Here is a 15,718-nt window from a genome sequence, read left to right as displayed (position 1 = left end):
AATATTTACTCGATAATCAATGAGATGGATTCTGTCATGGTTGCAGATGAGTTGTGACGCATTCATTAAGGCTGTACTGCTGTACATTTCCATTGTTTAACTTACTTTATAATGCCTGTTTAATCATCCATCGCTATGACCCTGTCATGGATCCCATTCCGTGGCTCCCTCTCACGTCAATACTCATAAAAGGGGCGAGCCACAAGTCTTTGTCGTTGGATCAATAATCGTGAAAGTTAATGTCAACATTGGAGCGTTTCAAGCAATGCCAATGAGTCCAGGAGTAGAAAAGAAATTAGTTTTGTCGGAGTACCTGCCTTGTGTGTACACGTGGGGTGTTAGCTGATCTCATTCTTCAGTTAGACGCACTGCAATGCTAAGGTGTGTCGATAGCGTAGCGTTAGGGGAATATGTAGAGACGCAGAGAAGAGGACCCGTTGTGGTGTAATTTGGGGGGTTGTTTGTCTGTAATGGGCACTAGCGCTAGCACTAATATGCCGACGCGCTTAAAACCTCAACGCATTGTCGTCAAAAAGTAAGTTGCCGTGAGACTTGTTTCTGACTTAATGTAAAGTATTTATAGTTATGATGGAGTGCTTCTTGGAGATACAGAGCTTCAATATACGATTGAATATTATATTCATATTGAAATGAACCTGAATATTTTCTCAGGGTAAGGGTCAGCAACTAGTAGAGAATTGGAAAGAACATTGTATATCAACAATCGTATCACCAAATATAACATAACCCGCATGAATTTTCTAATCCAATTCATTACTAGTTGCTGACGATTACCCCTGACAAGTGTCAGCCGAAAATATTCGGATCCATTTCAATATGAGTACGTTATTGAATTGTATATTGATGATACGATGAGGATGTCAAGCTATTTTCGAATGTACAGAATTGAGCTGGTTTCTTATTTACATTGTGGAGAATTTCCAAGTTGATTGGCCTGTATAATAGACTTGTTTCAGTTTAGGGCAGCGATTCATGAACGTTCGTGTCCGTGAAAATATCTCAATTTGAAAAATATGTATGTTGAACATGTCTCTTCAAACGATTTGATTGGAAAGGTCTATATTCACGCTTGGTTGGGATGGAAAATGTTCCTCGATTATATGGATAGTAGCCTATACTGCTGGCTCATCAGCCATGGCTGTGTTGAAATACTCGTCTCATTCCCATATTGTACCTATACTCAATGTGCCACTGGCATACAGGCATGTGGCTAGAGGTAGTCCAAGCAATCAGCCTTGCTGCTCAAGCCGAAGTAGCAGTAACGCTGTAGGTTTCTACTCGAGGACAAGTGCAGATGCAGACGGCTACTTTCCAAATTGAAAAATGTATCTTCGTCACTAATGCAATTAGCTAATGACACTCCAAACAGGTGCAATCTTCAAATAGATATTCAGGCGATGCGGGGCGTATTTCATGCAGTTTTTATGACAACTTCACTCATAATATCCATGCAAACCTATTCGAAAAGTACTTTACATTTTTTCAAAGTCAAAATTGTAAAAAGCAAGCTGTTTTGCCTAAAACTGTTCAAGTAGAAGTGTAAGTAGTCTAAAAACTTGACCGCTTGATAAATTGGTAGGCGATACCTAGTTTTTGTGCTCCTGAAAAATTAAAGCACTTCCATACTGACCACCTCTGCTTATGGCGCTGTGAATGCTTTTAATAACACGTGTTTTGAGATTTCGAAATGTGGAATTTTGAATTTACGCTACCGTGCTCTTTTTGACGATTGTTCGAGTAATTTTTGCCGTCTTTTCACAGCAGCAATGTCGACATCGATTCCAGTCCGTTTATGACGAAGCCGTCCATACCGCGTCCGGGGTCTGGCCGCCCCAACGGAAACGCCCACTCCCCAAGCGCGACGACTGCACCCCCACCATTCAAGTATAATCCCAATTCTGGCGTGTCCATCAATACCCACAAGGTATGAGCTAATTTGATAGGTGCCAGCTGATTATGCGTACAAAGAAGAAGATTAAACTCCTTACTAATGCAGCGTACTACTTAAATATGCATGTACTCCCTTTGAGATGGTTTTAAATGTCTGCTGAAACAGTGGTTATAAACGATTTTAACCTGAGGGGCCGGTAAAATTTGGAAACTAATTTTTCGGATCGGTGAACCTTCGAAATCAAATTTAATCCAATATGTAATCACAACAAACGCGCGCAACACTATAATATATTGGAGCCTTGAATTTAATAAGATATTTGGTGAGCACTGTTTTTGTGTTTCTATTGAAGTTTCGGAATGATGTAGGCCTAGTCCTGAATCGCTAACTTCATTTTGATTCTTCAGTTTCTTTTGATGGAACTTTGAATTGGCGGTTAGGTAGACTCTGTTTTACTGCCAAATGTTAGTAAATTGTACTTACGAAATTTCACGGATTTATATAACTGGTCTTGAACAAGTTGCAGGCTACTTTGCAACAGTTAAATACAGCACTTGCAGCATCGTGAGTTATTCAAGTCAATAGTAGAATAAGAACCCTGTATTACGACCTAATGCAAAAACAATCCATTCCAAATATCTATATCAATTCATAGTTTCTAGTTTCATTTCTATAATTAATAGGCAAGGTCCCGATTCTTGGGTGGAATTGATATACAAAACCGCAATATATCAGGCGGTCCGACGGTTGAGAACCACGGCGTTAAGATACTATAATCTGCAGCTCATTCTTCCGTTTATGCGTCTTGGGGTCGACATATATCAAAATCCGCCAACCTAGTTTACAGTGTAAAATCTAAAAACAGTACATAAAGCTAAGGCTATCAGTTTGCTGGTGATGTCATATTTTGTGATATGATTGTTAATATGCAATGTTTTGCAATTCTCTGCTAGCTGCTGACGATTACCCCTGACGAGTGTCAGCCGAAATTATCTGTGTGTATTTCAGTATGAATATATTAGTCAATTGATCTGTGTTGATATGATACGGCATCATTGTGGTATGAACAATCTAGAGTTTTGCATTGAATGACGGTTACAGCTGTTTACGATTCAAAAGTTATATCAATCGCGCTTTAGACTCAATCCAACGTGTCGGTCGTGGGGCACGGGATATCACCGGCAACTACTCCCACTAACGCCGTTTCTCCGAGTCAGTCCGCGCCCAGTTCGAAACCAACGCTGAACACAATCGCCTCGAATCAGAAGGACAAGAAACGGAGTCAGCGCTGTGAGTATTGGATGTGCAATGATTTGAAAATCATAAGTTCTTCCAAATTAGATTAGAATTGGAATTATTGCTACGTGTTTTTTTCAAAATAGATTAGAATTAGAATCACTGAGTTTGCAAAACTAGGAAATTGAGTTAAATTCTGAGTTCAAAACAACTATTCGACAAAATTCCAAGCTCAGTTCTTAATCAAATCAAATCAGAATTCGTCTTCCCAGTGGCAGCTCATCCGTGTCTTTTTTAGCTTTTCCGCTCGGTTCGTTCGCCACGCCAAGAGACCAGGACGACGGTTTCAACGTACAAGGGACAGGTGAGGATTGTGTGGACCTTTGTCGATTCGGACTGTTTGAATATCTCACTGAATGCTGGAGTGCTGGAATCCAGGATTGTAACCAAGTCACACGGTTCCGCTTCCGAGTCACTGGTCAATGTTACACTTATAGTTTTGACTCGAGTCAAGTCGAGTCATTTCCAATTCACCACCCAGTCAAGTCCGAGTCCCAAGTCACGGAGTACAGTCTCGAGTCCGAGTCATAGTGTTTTGACTCGAGTCCGAGTCCAAGTCATTGTGTTGACTGTTCAGTTCCGAGTTGATGTCAGACTATTCTCGGAGATATCAAATGCCTCGCATTCATAATATACTAATGTTTCTCACTTTTAACAGTTCCTGGTAGCATATTCAAGTCCCAGTACTGATAGGCGAAATAATTAATGTGTGAAAACTTGACTATTCTTCGAAATTACAATGAAATGCCTGTCTTGGTAGACCCAGTCTCGAGTCATATCCCGAAAAATCGCGACTCGAGTCATTACAACCCTGCTGGAATCTAAACCGGGTATCAATTGTAATGATTGGTGACTAGTAGTGGGAGAGGGTGTTCTCGAGTAACAAAAATATATACGTCTTCACATCACGAGACGTATTTTATCGACACAGTAGAAAAACTGAAATTACACCCTATTCAATGCACTGAAGAGTTACATTATCAACGAGATTTGGAGTTTTGATACTTTTCTCCTTGCTGTGGATATCTTAAAACGTCAGTTGTTCGTATCACAACGTAGTACAAAGGATTGGTGCAAATCATGACTAACCAACATTATCGCAAAGTGCAATCAAATAGGTTAGGTCGAAATAATACCAAATTATTAATGTGATGGGAAACCGGCATTATTTCCTGTATGGTCGCATACAAGGTACATATTTCAACTATCAACATCATCCGTACTGTCATCATAGCGAGGGATTTGCGAGTTGAAGCCTAAGAAATACTCATTTTAGAATCGATTGAACTCGATTTTGCCCAGTTTTCGTTTTGACGATACCAATATCGATTTAAACTGGCTGAATACCATTGTGAAATCTTAGTATGGAATGGTTAGCAGGGGAATATCAGTTTGTTTTCAAAACTGAATTGATGCCTGTGTCCCAATGCAGTGCAGTCTCAGGCCTGTTGTTGTAAAACACGTAATGGCCGGGCTGTTGATATTCTGCATTAAGTGCATTCCTACGGCCCGTCTGAGACAGAAAAAGCATCCGCCTATTGCGCAGGTTGCTTTATCCGCCCAAATAGCTTTTCAGCGCTGCGTTGCTTTACATATTTCATGTTAACAAACGTGATCGCGATAACATACGTCTCAACCGTTTTCTCAGCTATCCGTGACGCAAACTCTTCAAATTATTCGCCCACTTCAAGCAAAGACGACCCAATGCATTGGACTACATCCAGCAATGACACGCAATCCAGCCATCCACCAGGTTAGAGTCTCCTTTGTTGTCTTGTTATATGCACCCACCGGGTGTTATCTTCGTATTTTTATCAATTTGTTGTATAAAGCATGACTGTATTTATAAATGATGTTTGTGAAGGATTTAGGTCGTTATGGAGAATCGATGTAAACACTACGAAACTGAGTCTTGTTTATTTAAGGGCTTGTGGAGTGTGTGTATCAAATCAATAACTAATACCAATAGTTGTGTTTAGCTTCAATTTCCATTTCGACCCGTCTTTCATTCCATTTGTTGATAGACGCTCCATGATAGGCTTGAGTTTTGTTTCAAGGATGAGTTCAAGATGTTTTGTATTTGGGTCGGGTTAAACTATTATGTTCTTGAAAAATTTTCCCTGCTTGTGATCATGAATGGCTTCTACTTCATTGAATCCACAATCGGATTTGCTTGTGCTGCAGGCTCGATTTTTGAAGCCAAGAGTAATCATTCAACTAATGAATTCTGTCAGAACATGGTTTAGGGTAGTCAATCACTGGAAATATTTGGTTTTTTATTTCGAATATTAAATTTGAGATTTGGAAAGTTTTATGTGTGGTTTGTGTGCTATTGGGAAATCGCACTTGGTAATACATTGTCCCGGCGTACATAATGTTTCAGTAGGCGACTTCTCAAGCGGCCTTTTTCTACAAAATCAGCTTTTTCTACTTAAAAATGCTTCTTGTACGTGAAGACATCAGTTTTACTTTACTAACGTATGGCATCGCCGAAGGAAAGGTAATAGTTATTGTGCGTTGAGTTTTATCGCCAACATTATTGGCATTACATCATGGTTTAATGCTGCCTATGTTAATACCGGTGAAATATTTGTGTCATATAACAAATGAAAATGTGATTGCACTGATGATCTAAATGTATTATTATCCTACTGGGATGACTATGTAATATTATGTGTTGTTTTTGTACGTGAATGGGTATTCAAAGTCGTGCTTCAATGCCATGGGTAGTCTCTCTCCTGTTTTTTCAGCTGGCCTAGTATTATCCCTTGTCCTATCCCTCTACAACAGTTGCTATTTCCGTAAAGCCATCCTTTTTCGTATGGAAAACTGTTTCTCCCGATTTGAATGTCATCGTAAATCCCGTGTTTAGACGGCGTAGTCGGGACGGCTGTCCGAAACCACAGTATATCATCGGATGTGTCTAATGAAGACAGCGTGGATCAAATTCCGTTGTCGCTATCCCTACGCACGACACAGAAAAAGAAGAAAAATGGCTTCTTGAAGAGTCACGGTGAGTAAATAGCGTGGTTCCGGTGAGTAAATAGCGTGGTTCCGAGGTAATTCGTCAAATATTGCCATCAAATTTCTGAGATTTTTTATGCAAAAGTCATTTTACGCAAAGGACTCATTTCAGGGGCTTATTTCACAGCAGTGTATGATTGATGTGGAAAAATGTGCCTTTTATGCGACCACAATGAATATAATGTAATTTCTACTGCACATTATAGATTATTTGCTGTTTTTCGACTATACGTATTTCATCGCGCTTTATGACGACGTTGTGTGGTTGATCGCGACTTCACAAATATGTAATATTTCTTCACATCTTATCATGAAGCTTCCGACCAAGATATCGGACTGATGAAAGAGAGGGAACCGCTGGATTTCGATCAGAGAGCAATCAACTTCAATGCGACCGGTCCCCTGCAGCCTTCCAGGTCGAGGTAGGGCGTCGTTGCGATCCCCGGTAGACTTGTAGCTTAACTTTTCTTTGCTCCAGCAGGAAAAATAAGTCGCCCACTTCTAAAACCTCTCCGCCGAGAGCCGCAAGTCTTGATCGTAGATCTACCAGTGATTCGAGTGAGTATGTTTGCAGTTCGTGCGGTCGTGTTTTTGTGCAAAGAAGTGGAATCTGTATTCACTAACGCTGGGCTAAGTCGAGCATTTAGCCTTGAACCGAGTATTTTAGTATTATAGCAAGTAATAATGACTTGAAAGGTTTAAATATCTATGTATCGGCCAGTTACACTTCATCCAAAATAATTTCATAGTTGTGGACCAATGCTATTTCGTAGCCCCTCGTGATCATTGTGAAAGTCTATCATTTCTTGACAGAAATGTCATTCCATGAATAATACGGCTATAAGCAAGTCACAAGTCAATCTCACTTTTTATAGACTCGAGCTAAGCCTTTTTCAATTCACCACCGAGTCAAGTCCGGGTCCAAGTCGGCTGGTAGAGGGTCGAGTCCGGGTCATAGTGTTTTGACTCGGGTTCGAGTCCAAGACGTTATGACAACTGTTCAGTTTTCGGTTCAATCTGGTTCAACCCACCTTTTTCAACTCTGCTAGAGATATAGAATGACTCGCATTCGTAATATTGTAATTTTCCTCAGTCTTAACAGTTTCCGGCCCTATTTTCCAAGTATCAGGACTGATAGACGAAATACCAATCATGTGGTAACTTCACTATTCTTCGAAGTTACAATTAAATGTCTGTCTTGGCCGTCCTAGTCTCGAGTTATGGCGATTCACCAAAAAATCGCGACTCGAGTCGTTACAACCCCGGGTCTCGCGCGTGATCGCAACCATTCATCTCATTACAGCTACATTGCAAACTACGACCGACATACTGCCCTGCCATAACCCGGAGAAGTCTCTCCACGACGCGATAGTCGGGCTGCAAAGCAAAGCCTCCTCGGAAGAGTGGGAGGAGATCTGCAATCACATTCATAAATTCCGGCGTCTCGCGAAATATCATCAGGACGTGCTCGCCACGCGCATACACGAAGTGCTTCTCTTGTTGACCAACAGCGTAAGTATAGAACGGGTCGGATGACTGTCAGAAAATTGCTGTGAGGCACACTGTGCCACCGTGACACACTTAGACTGGCATTCCATTCGGGCGACGATGTAGGATATAGCAATAGTTATCGTTGGTACCACTAGTTCAGTAGAAGTAGCTTTTTATTATGTAGAACTGGTGATTACCAAGACATTTCTTCTCAAAACTGCTTAGTGTAGAAATAGAAAATGAGGATCTGTAAATACTCCAGTGATTGTTTTCAAAAACTGGGTACTGGATTTGGTCAAGACGTTGAATACTTTCAGGAATTGAACGAAGGTGGAAATTGGAAATTGCGGGGTGTGCGTAACGCAAAATGACCGAACACACAACAAATTGGTGTGCTGTCGAAAATATATCCAGTTTCCGTGATGCAAAGGCTGTTTCACCTAGTTACGACAGTTTGACTCGTATACGTGATTGAATCATCCAAAAACTGACTTATATAATTTAAAAATTAATGACTTTTACCTGAAAATCAGTTAAGTGAGAGTGAAAGCAAGGCAAAAACCACTACATCTGGCAAAATTTGAATATGATGAAAATTTTCTTGATGGATTGTTCTCATTATTGGAGTGTAATGTTACTATTCCGTCTACCGTGGAATTTTTTTCTTCCCTCGTGGTGATCATGAACCTAGCAACCCACAAGATGGAAATTTGTTAACATGAACAGATCACCCAGGACAGGGCATAGTATATTTTTATCCTCTGTGTTTTGCGACATATACACCGACTCGTGATATACATACACACGATCTGTGCATATGCATACTATGAGTGCATGATGTGCATATGCCGCTGGCCAAGGAAGGTGCAGAAATAAGTCTTGGGAAGTTTTACTGAGAAGCTAATCAAATACGTATAGTCTCTGGTGTAATCTTACTGAAAGGACAGTATATATCTGGAGTATTAACCGAAGGCAGTTTGTCAAAGGCTAACTTTCATGTTCAGTTGTCCTTATGTCATGGGCACATTCTAATACTATTTATGTACGGTACATGGTGTACGATTACCATGTTAAAGGTATTCATGAGATATGGCATGTATGACATTGTTTAATGGCCACCTTATGATTTTTGAATGTAGTCTTGATGTATAATTTCATACTTATCTAACAGGTGAGCAATTTACGATCCCAAGTATCCAGAGCGGCCGTGGTTTGCCTAACCGACGTCTACACCTATCTCAAGAAGCCTGCGATCGATATGGATATTGAGGTATGTGATTACGATTATTTCACAATAATCAAACGTCATATCGTGGTCGTACGTTGCAGACTACGACGAGATCGTTGCTGACTGCCATCGGCCGGAATAAAGGCGCGTTCATGCAGGAAGAAATCACAAAGACCTTCCAGTGCATCATCGCCAACGTCACTTCAGCGAAACTGCTGAACGCGCTGCTCACAGTCGGTAGCAGGTAAAGCTTTGTAACCTGTTTTGCGACAATCAGAGCCAAATAGTCAACATTGCCACTCGAGTAGAAGTCGCAATTTTTAAGGCTGTAACCAAGTCACAAGTCGATTCTACTTCATTAGTTTTAACTCAAGTACAAGTCGATTCATTACACAAATTGCCTCAAATCGAGTCGAGTCATCACAATTTTAATTCGGTGCTGGTTTATGACTGTCTTCGTTTTTGCGTTTTCAGCAGTAAGAACAAGAATTTAAGAGACATGAACGCACAGTTTGTGTCGCTACTGGTTGAAAAAATGGGACCCGGCAAAGCTCTGAGCGGGGTTAAAGACGTCACGGAGAAGATAATACCGGCGGTAAGTGGTTCAATTGGCGTCATCGATTGTGATATAATGAACAAGAATCATATCGCAATGTCTTGAATTTATAACTGCGCTTGCGAATTCATCTTCTTGGTTGACCGTTGTAAACGAGGCCATATCTTTATCGCCTAAAATCAACTTTAAGAGCCAGAGCACTGTAAAGCAGCGGTTCTCGACCTTTCACTGCTTGCGGGAAAACTTTGAAACAAATTTCGCGGACAGGTGCGACTTCAATAATCAAAATTAATAAAAATGTAAACACTGCAAATGTACGGAACTCGAGAGCAAATCTTGTAAACTTCGATACAATGGGAACAAAGATAAAAACCACTGACTAGATTTTGATTGTTCTTTGGAACGAAGTTTAACTCTATATCACGGCACGATGTAGAAATATATGTTACCAGCTTTGATATTTCATCTCTCTAATTAATGGACAATCCCAACTTCAACCATATTGTGTTTGAGATATAAAACTGTATTATATTTGACCAATGCCACTGCTGTAGAGCCTAAATGTGTTCACATATGAAAAAACGTTGGTATAATAACGCTTTATTATGATACTTGTTTGTAATCTGGTCTAAAGCCGCTCGAAATAGATTTTGAGAGCTTCTGTTTGTACTACGGGCAGTCAGAAGCATGAGATATGTATCTCGTGCCTATTGTGAAATATCTCTCACTATTATCAAGTGTCTATTCAGCTTTCGTAATACTTGATTGATGAATCTTTTTGTTCGGAGTGTAGTTTTTGAGGTGTGCTCCAAGGTATTATCTGTAATTTTAAAATTGTTTGACTTGATATTGCGGCGAGGTGTCTATCTTTAGCACATGATGCAAAGACGCCTCTCAATTGTACCTGGTACTACTGCGAGATGCGATTATTTCAGGCTGCGGCTTTTACGACGGATCCGTCGCAAGCGACGCGATATCACGGGAAGTGCATATTGCAAACGCTGATGACGCATCCTGACTTTGAAAAATGTATCGACAAGTACCTCGGTCCGAAGCAGGCCAAGGAAATGAAGGAATCCGTTCAGAATGTGAAAACGAGGGTTCGTGTTTTTTTTAATGCTTTTTATCTAGCGATGTTCCCTCACACAAGATGGGTTGATTTGTTGCATTCTTAAAAACTCAGACATCCACCCACCATTGTGTTTATTACCATATATGAGGTTTAGAACGTTATTATGATCCAAATTATCCAAGTTGTCGCAATAGGTTGAAATTTACGTACTTGAGTGTGTCATTGTCGAAATCAAACCAAATTAGCTCATGCTGTGAAATATTCTTCATTCATTCGTGTATTTATATTTCATAAGTACAAAAAACACAAGATGGCGATAAAATGAAAAGATAGGCAGAAGTCATAACAGCTCATAGTGGTGTATCAGTCAGACACCCTCTAGTGTTACCTAGTCCGAGATAGTTGTTAAACTGCACAACCAGGGTCAAATGAGTAGTTAGAGTCGCATTATTAGTGTTCGTATGGTCGGTGTGGCTATAATGGTCTGTGGTAAGGACTGGAAACAACACAATATATGGACATAGGTCAAAAATAGGTTATCTAGTTCGTAGTTGTAGTGTCAACGTTGGCCTTTCATGTACCCTTTAGAAGTAGTCCATGGACCGCAGGCCTGTAGCTTATTTTGATTTCGCTCTTGCAGGGTGTTGGAACGTTGGGGTCAGCCGGAAACCGCAGTCAAAGCAGCGGGGTACGTCGGCTGGGGTCTACAAATCGCGTCAGTAGATTGGGCAACTCGACGGAGCGCATGGCGCAAGCGTCTTCCAAGTCGTCTCGACGCAGCACACCGGCCCGGCCCACTTTTAACGACATGGTAGGTGTACGATGGCGGTTAACGGTGAATTTTGCTTTAGAAATGTAGTGATTATTAATATTATGAAAGCGATGCATCAATGTTGTATTGATAGATTCAAAAACGAAATTTTTCACTCAATAAATGTCGAAATGCAAAATACATCAGCCCAAGCTTTGTCTACAGAAGGAGTTCGTGTACCATCTTAAAATAGTACACTGAACGCTCTCTTATTTGAGATTTCACTCCATTATGGTGACGTCATATTTTGTGATACGATCGTTGATAAACAATGTTATTTCCAATTCTCTACTGGTTGCTGACGATTACCCCTGACGAGTGTCAGCCGAAAATATTCGCGGTCATTTCGATATGAATATACTATTCAATTGTATATTGAAGTTCTGCACCTCCAAGAAGCTCTTTTCTAATGTTAGTATGTATGTATTAAAGTATTCGGGTTTGGGTAATTGAGGTTAAGATGAGGCATAGGGTCCGTCAAGTGACAAATTCACCGGTAACTGATACGACATGCGAAATCGGTACATTTTGCCTGTCGTTATTTTCATTCTTCATTCTTTCCAACAGGATCAAGAGGAAATGCGTGTCATGTGCACCAAACTCGGCAGCAAGGACATTAAAGTCGTCAACGAGGCGCTCGGGGACCTGCGGGTGAAGCTGGAGATGAACCGGCCCCTGGTGGAAGACAACATTGTCAAGGTAATTGACAGGGGAAAGAGTTATGTCCTTTCCAATTCTCTACTAGTTGCTGACAATTACCCCTAACGAGTGTCAGCCGAAAATATTCGTGTTCATTTCAACATGAATATACCATTCATTCCTCCAGGAAGCATTTCAATATTTGCAGTCTCGTATGAATGAATAATACTCCGTCCTATGTGACTTGTCGAAAGTCTCCTCTTTTTCAGATCACGAAATATGGTAACCGTAATATATCAGCAAGTGTGTCGCCTAATATGATTTCACTGGCATAAAAAATTCAAATAATCGAGGCTTAGGTATAACGCATTATTACTAGAACCAGAGTGGACCTACGACCAGCCGTTAATGCTTACTTGTTCTTTTCCAGATATCAGACGGCTTGCAATCTCTGCTTGCGACCGCGAACCCGAAAATTAACACCCTCGGCTTGCAGACCACGATCGAACTGCTTCCAGAGCTCGGCAGTCTCTTGGCCACGTCTGAACTCGTGAGGACCGTGTGTAAATTGCTGGTGTCTAAGCAGCAGAACACTGCCCAGCTCGCCGTACGGGCGGTGGAGCTTATGCTCGCGCATATCGGTGAGATTCTGTGTGCTTTTTTATGTTTGTGGTGAATATTCAAAATTTGTTTGCCGTGGTTAACATCGGCCAGGGAGTTATTACTGAACTGGATCAATTCAAGAGGGGGTCAATATTGCGAGATGCATCTTGGAAACTGACATTAAATGACTGATGATGGTAAAAATAAGGGCAATCTTCGGAAATATTCTGTTATCGTGATGCGGGGGTATATATATATTCGATATAAGAACCATGCAATGCCCAAGCAGTCTTGCTTCAGTTAGGATATTTGCAGTACGTTGACAGTAACACCATCTCAACCTATTTGTTTCATTTGACCGTTGATGATTCAGAATAAGCAGACAACGGGCCGTCTACAACGGTAGGCCTATAAAGAAGGCTACAAGCTGTAAAATGTGAAATGATAAGTTCACCGACAACGCGAAATCTACGATACAAGCGAAATGCAGGGCTAAAAAAAATTGATTTTCTAAACAATTTTGAGAATTTTTGACCTAACGCTACGATGTTAACAAAGTTTCGACTTATTTTGACTGACATGTCAAAAAAAATTGCCCTATTTATCACCCAAACGCACGTCGTACAATGTGTTTTATGTTGCTGCGATTCCGGAAATGTGAATTTTTGTAGTATCTGATGACCAATCGCTCTGCACCGATTTTTATTAGCATGACCTTGTCTTGTTCAGACCACATGACGTTACTGCCAGAATTTATCCACTGTGCGATGTACTCCCAAGGTAAAACGAAACAAATATCGATCGAAAAGCTCGCCGGTAAGTTACTGTACCATGCCTGATAAGATAACCTGATAAGATGAGTGAGTCATGCAAGTAGGCGAAATGTATTTGAGCACTTCAGAGAATTAGATAGAAGTACTGAATTACATCAGAACAGTAGGAATGATGTGAAAAGTGCAAATATGTGCCTTCCACAGTTGAAAATGGTATCGAAACTCCAATTCTCGTTGATATATTACCTCTTGCTGGCAAGGAGCGTATCATTTCACTACGCGACGCAAATCATGAGAATTATTACCTCTATGAACTCGATTCGATTATCGAGCTGGCGTATCAAACCCCCGTTGTCCGTTTCAGACATGGTCGGCACGGTACACTCGCGCAGGCCGCAAGCCTTGAAGCAACAAGTCTGGCCCGTGCTGGCCAGCCTGCTGACGCAAAAGCACGCGATAAGCCTCAAACGAGAAATGACCCTGCTCACAAAGGCGCTGCACGGCGCCATGGGCGACGACCTGCTGCAATACGCCGAGGCCAAGGACCTCAAGTCAAAAGTGCTGGATCTGATCAGCTGAATGTGAACGAGGGCCGCGAACGACTATGCTGATACTGATATTTATGACGTTAGCGTGTGTGTGTGCGTGTCTCCGTCTCAGTGTTTGCTCCCGCGGTCTACCCGCGCGGGTCGTATCTTGGAGATAATGCGTTGTTCCCCCTTTTTAGTATTGACAAACGTATTTGTGGGCACCTTGCACTGATTTAAAGACTCTTATCGCGATTGGGGCTGGGCTAAATGATATGATGCATAACAGTGTAGATAATGCGGAAATTCAAATGCGTTTCTTTGCTAGTTACATAGATGGCATTAAAGATAATTTGATATATTTTGAATGTTGTGATACCACTAATTAAGGTTTCAAGACTCCCACAATGGAATAGTATATTCGTATTGAAACGAACCCGAACTGTCGTTGATAATATAACTATTAGTGCAGAAGGGTTTGTAATTTCAGCACTCCATAAAACCGTCTGTCACTACTTAAATTATTACAAGCCCCGACCCAGCCCTAAATTGGCGACGCTTAAGAAGCAGACAGCCTGTAATTTGCACTACACTCAGTGTGTCTTCTCCTCGTTTTACTATCCTTGTCCAGCGATTTTTTTTTTCTGTCTACGAACTGAACTATTTCTTGTAGAAGTGTAGGCGCGTATATAGTAATACGCTCGTTCGATAGCCTCCGTAGTTTGGTATTTTTTATCTTGGCATTCTATGTTTTGCAACTCACATCGCTATCTCGCGCGGGCACATATTTATGGAATTATACCGCGAGGCACTTTCAGTATGGTCGCCGTCGACGAATCTCGGTACGTAAGCTCAGTGTTACTAAGTTAGGTACGACAGTTACTGACCTAACTTATTCCAACAAATTCAAGTGAACTTCATTTTTCTTTGGTGCCTTTAACGTACGAGGGCCGTTTTGAACGAGTTTTTGTCGATTCTCTCCGATTTATTTATTTTATTGTGATCTCGCGGCGAAAAAAAAGCGTATTTCGTGTGTGATTGAGCGGTGGGCTTGCATGGTACTTTTCCGAGGCGGTAAACTGATTTCCAATCGTCCTTACGGCAGCTTTTGGGAACGGTTCTGTCGACTGCTATGTTGGTTGTTTTCTGTTCACTGTGTTGGAATTGTACGTTTTGAAAATTACTTTTATACTTTGTAAAAATATATATCGTATTTTCTGAACACTACCTGTGCTTGTTCCTTTTTCGTTGTTGGTCAGATCATGAGATGGGTATGACCAGATTGATACTTTCGGCATGGGTGGCTCAAATTTTGAAACCAATGACCAAGTGATGACCTTTTTTTCGTCGTTACGCACTGTTGTCGTAGGGTCTGCGCAGTGAGTTGGTGAGTGTGCGCAGACTCGTCAAAAATTAGAGGGAACATTGGTCATGATGCATCATCTCGTATTATGTCTATAAATTATGCCCGACACAAAAAATATTATTCAAATATTTGAAAATGTGATTTTATTTCGTGTCAAGCGTGAATAATGCAATAGCAGATCACATTTCCACGATGTTTGTGGAATGCCTGTCTGCAAGGACCCGTGAAATAAGGCCTACCTAGTTGGAACCTATATACATTGAATATCCCGATTATTGATGCTGCGGCCCGCGGCGTCATCAAAAACTAGGAAATGGCCCGCGAGCACATTTGAGTTTGAGACCTCTGATCTAAGCCAATGGTTCTCAACCTTTTTCACCTCGCTGACCGGTAATATTTCAAAAAGTATTTGGCAGACCG

General features: G+C 41.0%; 1 protein-coding gene across 12 annotated transcripts in view; it reads left to right on the top strand.

Moving 5' to 3' along the window:
* Positions 1-15,718, top strand: part of LOC145443968 (TOG array regulator of axonemal microtubules protein 1-like) — a 106,822-nt gene that overhangs the window by 32,099 nt on the left and 59,005 nt on the right. For 6 of the 12 annotated variants that reach the window (XM_080321869.1, XM_080321868.1, XM_080321866.1 and 3 more), the window contains 17 exons: positions 1,783-1,945; positions 3,052-3,202; positions 3,447-3,512; positions 4,857-4,961; positions 6,081-6,221; positions 6,549-6,654; positions 6,711-6,790; positions 7,536-7,744; positions 8,895-8,993; positions 9,053-9,195; positions 9,426-9,546; positions 10,443-10,607; positions 11,220-11,390; positions 11,958-12,089; positions 12,460-12,670; positions 13,362-13,448; positions 13,770-15,159. In XM_080321869.1, the coding sequence (XP_080177995.1) occupies positions 1,783-1,945; positions 3,052-3,202; positions 3,447-3,512; positions 4,857-4,961; positions 6,081-6,221; positions 6,549-6,654; positions 6,711-6,790; positions 7,536-7,744; positions 8,895-8,993; positions 9,053-9,195; positions 9,426-9,546; positions 10,443-10,607; positions 11,220-11,390; positions 11,958-12,089; positions 12,460-12,670; positions 13,362-13,448; positions 13,770-13,984 (2,365 nt within the window). In that variant the 3' untranslated portion in view covers positions 13,985-15,159. Of the gene's footprint in view, positions 1-1,782; positions 1,946-3,051; positions 3,203-3,446; positions 3,513-4,856; positions 4,962-6,080; positions 6,222-6,548; positions 6,655-6,710; positions 6,791-7,535; positions 7,745-8,894; positions 8,994-9,052; positions 9,196-9,425; positions 9,547-10,442; positions 10,608-11,219; positions 11,391-11,957; positions 12,090-12,459; positions 12,671-13,361; positions 13,449-13,769; positions 15,160-15,718 lie in introns of those variants that run through there. The other 6 variants (XM_080321864.1, XM_080321867.1, XM_080321865.1 and 3 more) reach the window with 3 other exon arrangements.

This window comes from Botryllus schlosseri, chromosome 8, assembly GCF_051294905.1.
Source record: "Botryllus schlosseri isolate E-star chromosome 8, Bs_hap1, whole genome shotgun sequence".
Classification (NCBI taxonomy): domain Eukaryota; kingdom Metazoa; phylum Chordata; class Ascidiacea; order Stolidobranchia; family Styelidae; genus Botryllus; species Botryllus schlosseri.
Note: the sequence above shows the minus strand (reverse complement) of the source record. Positions and strands in the feature narration are given on the sequence as shown.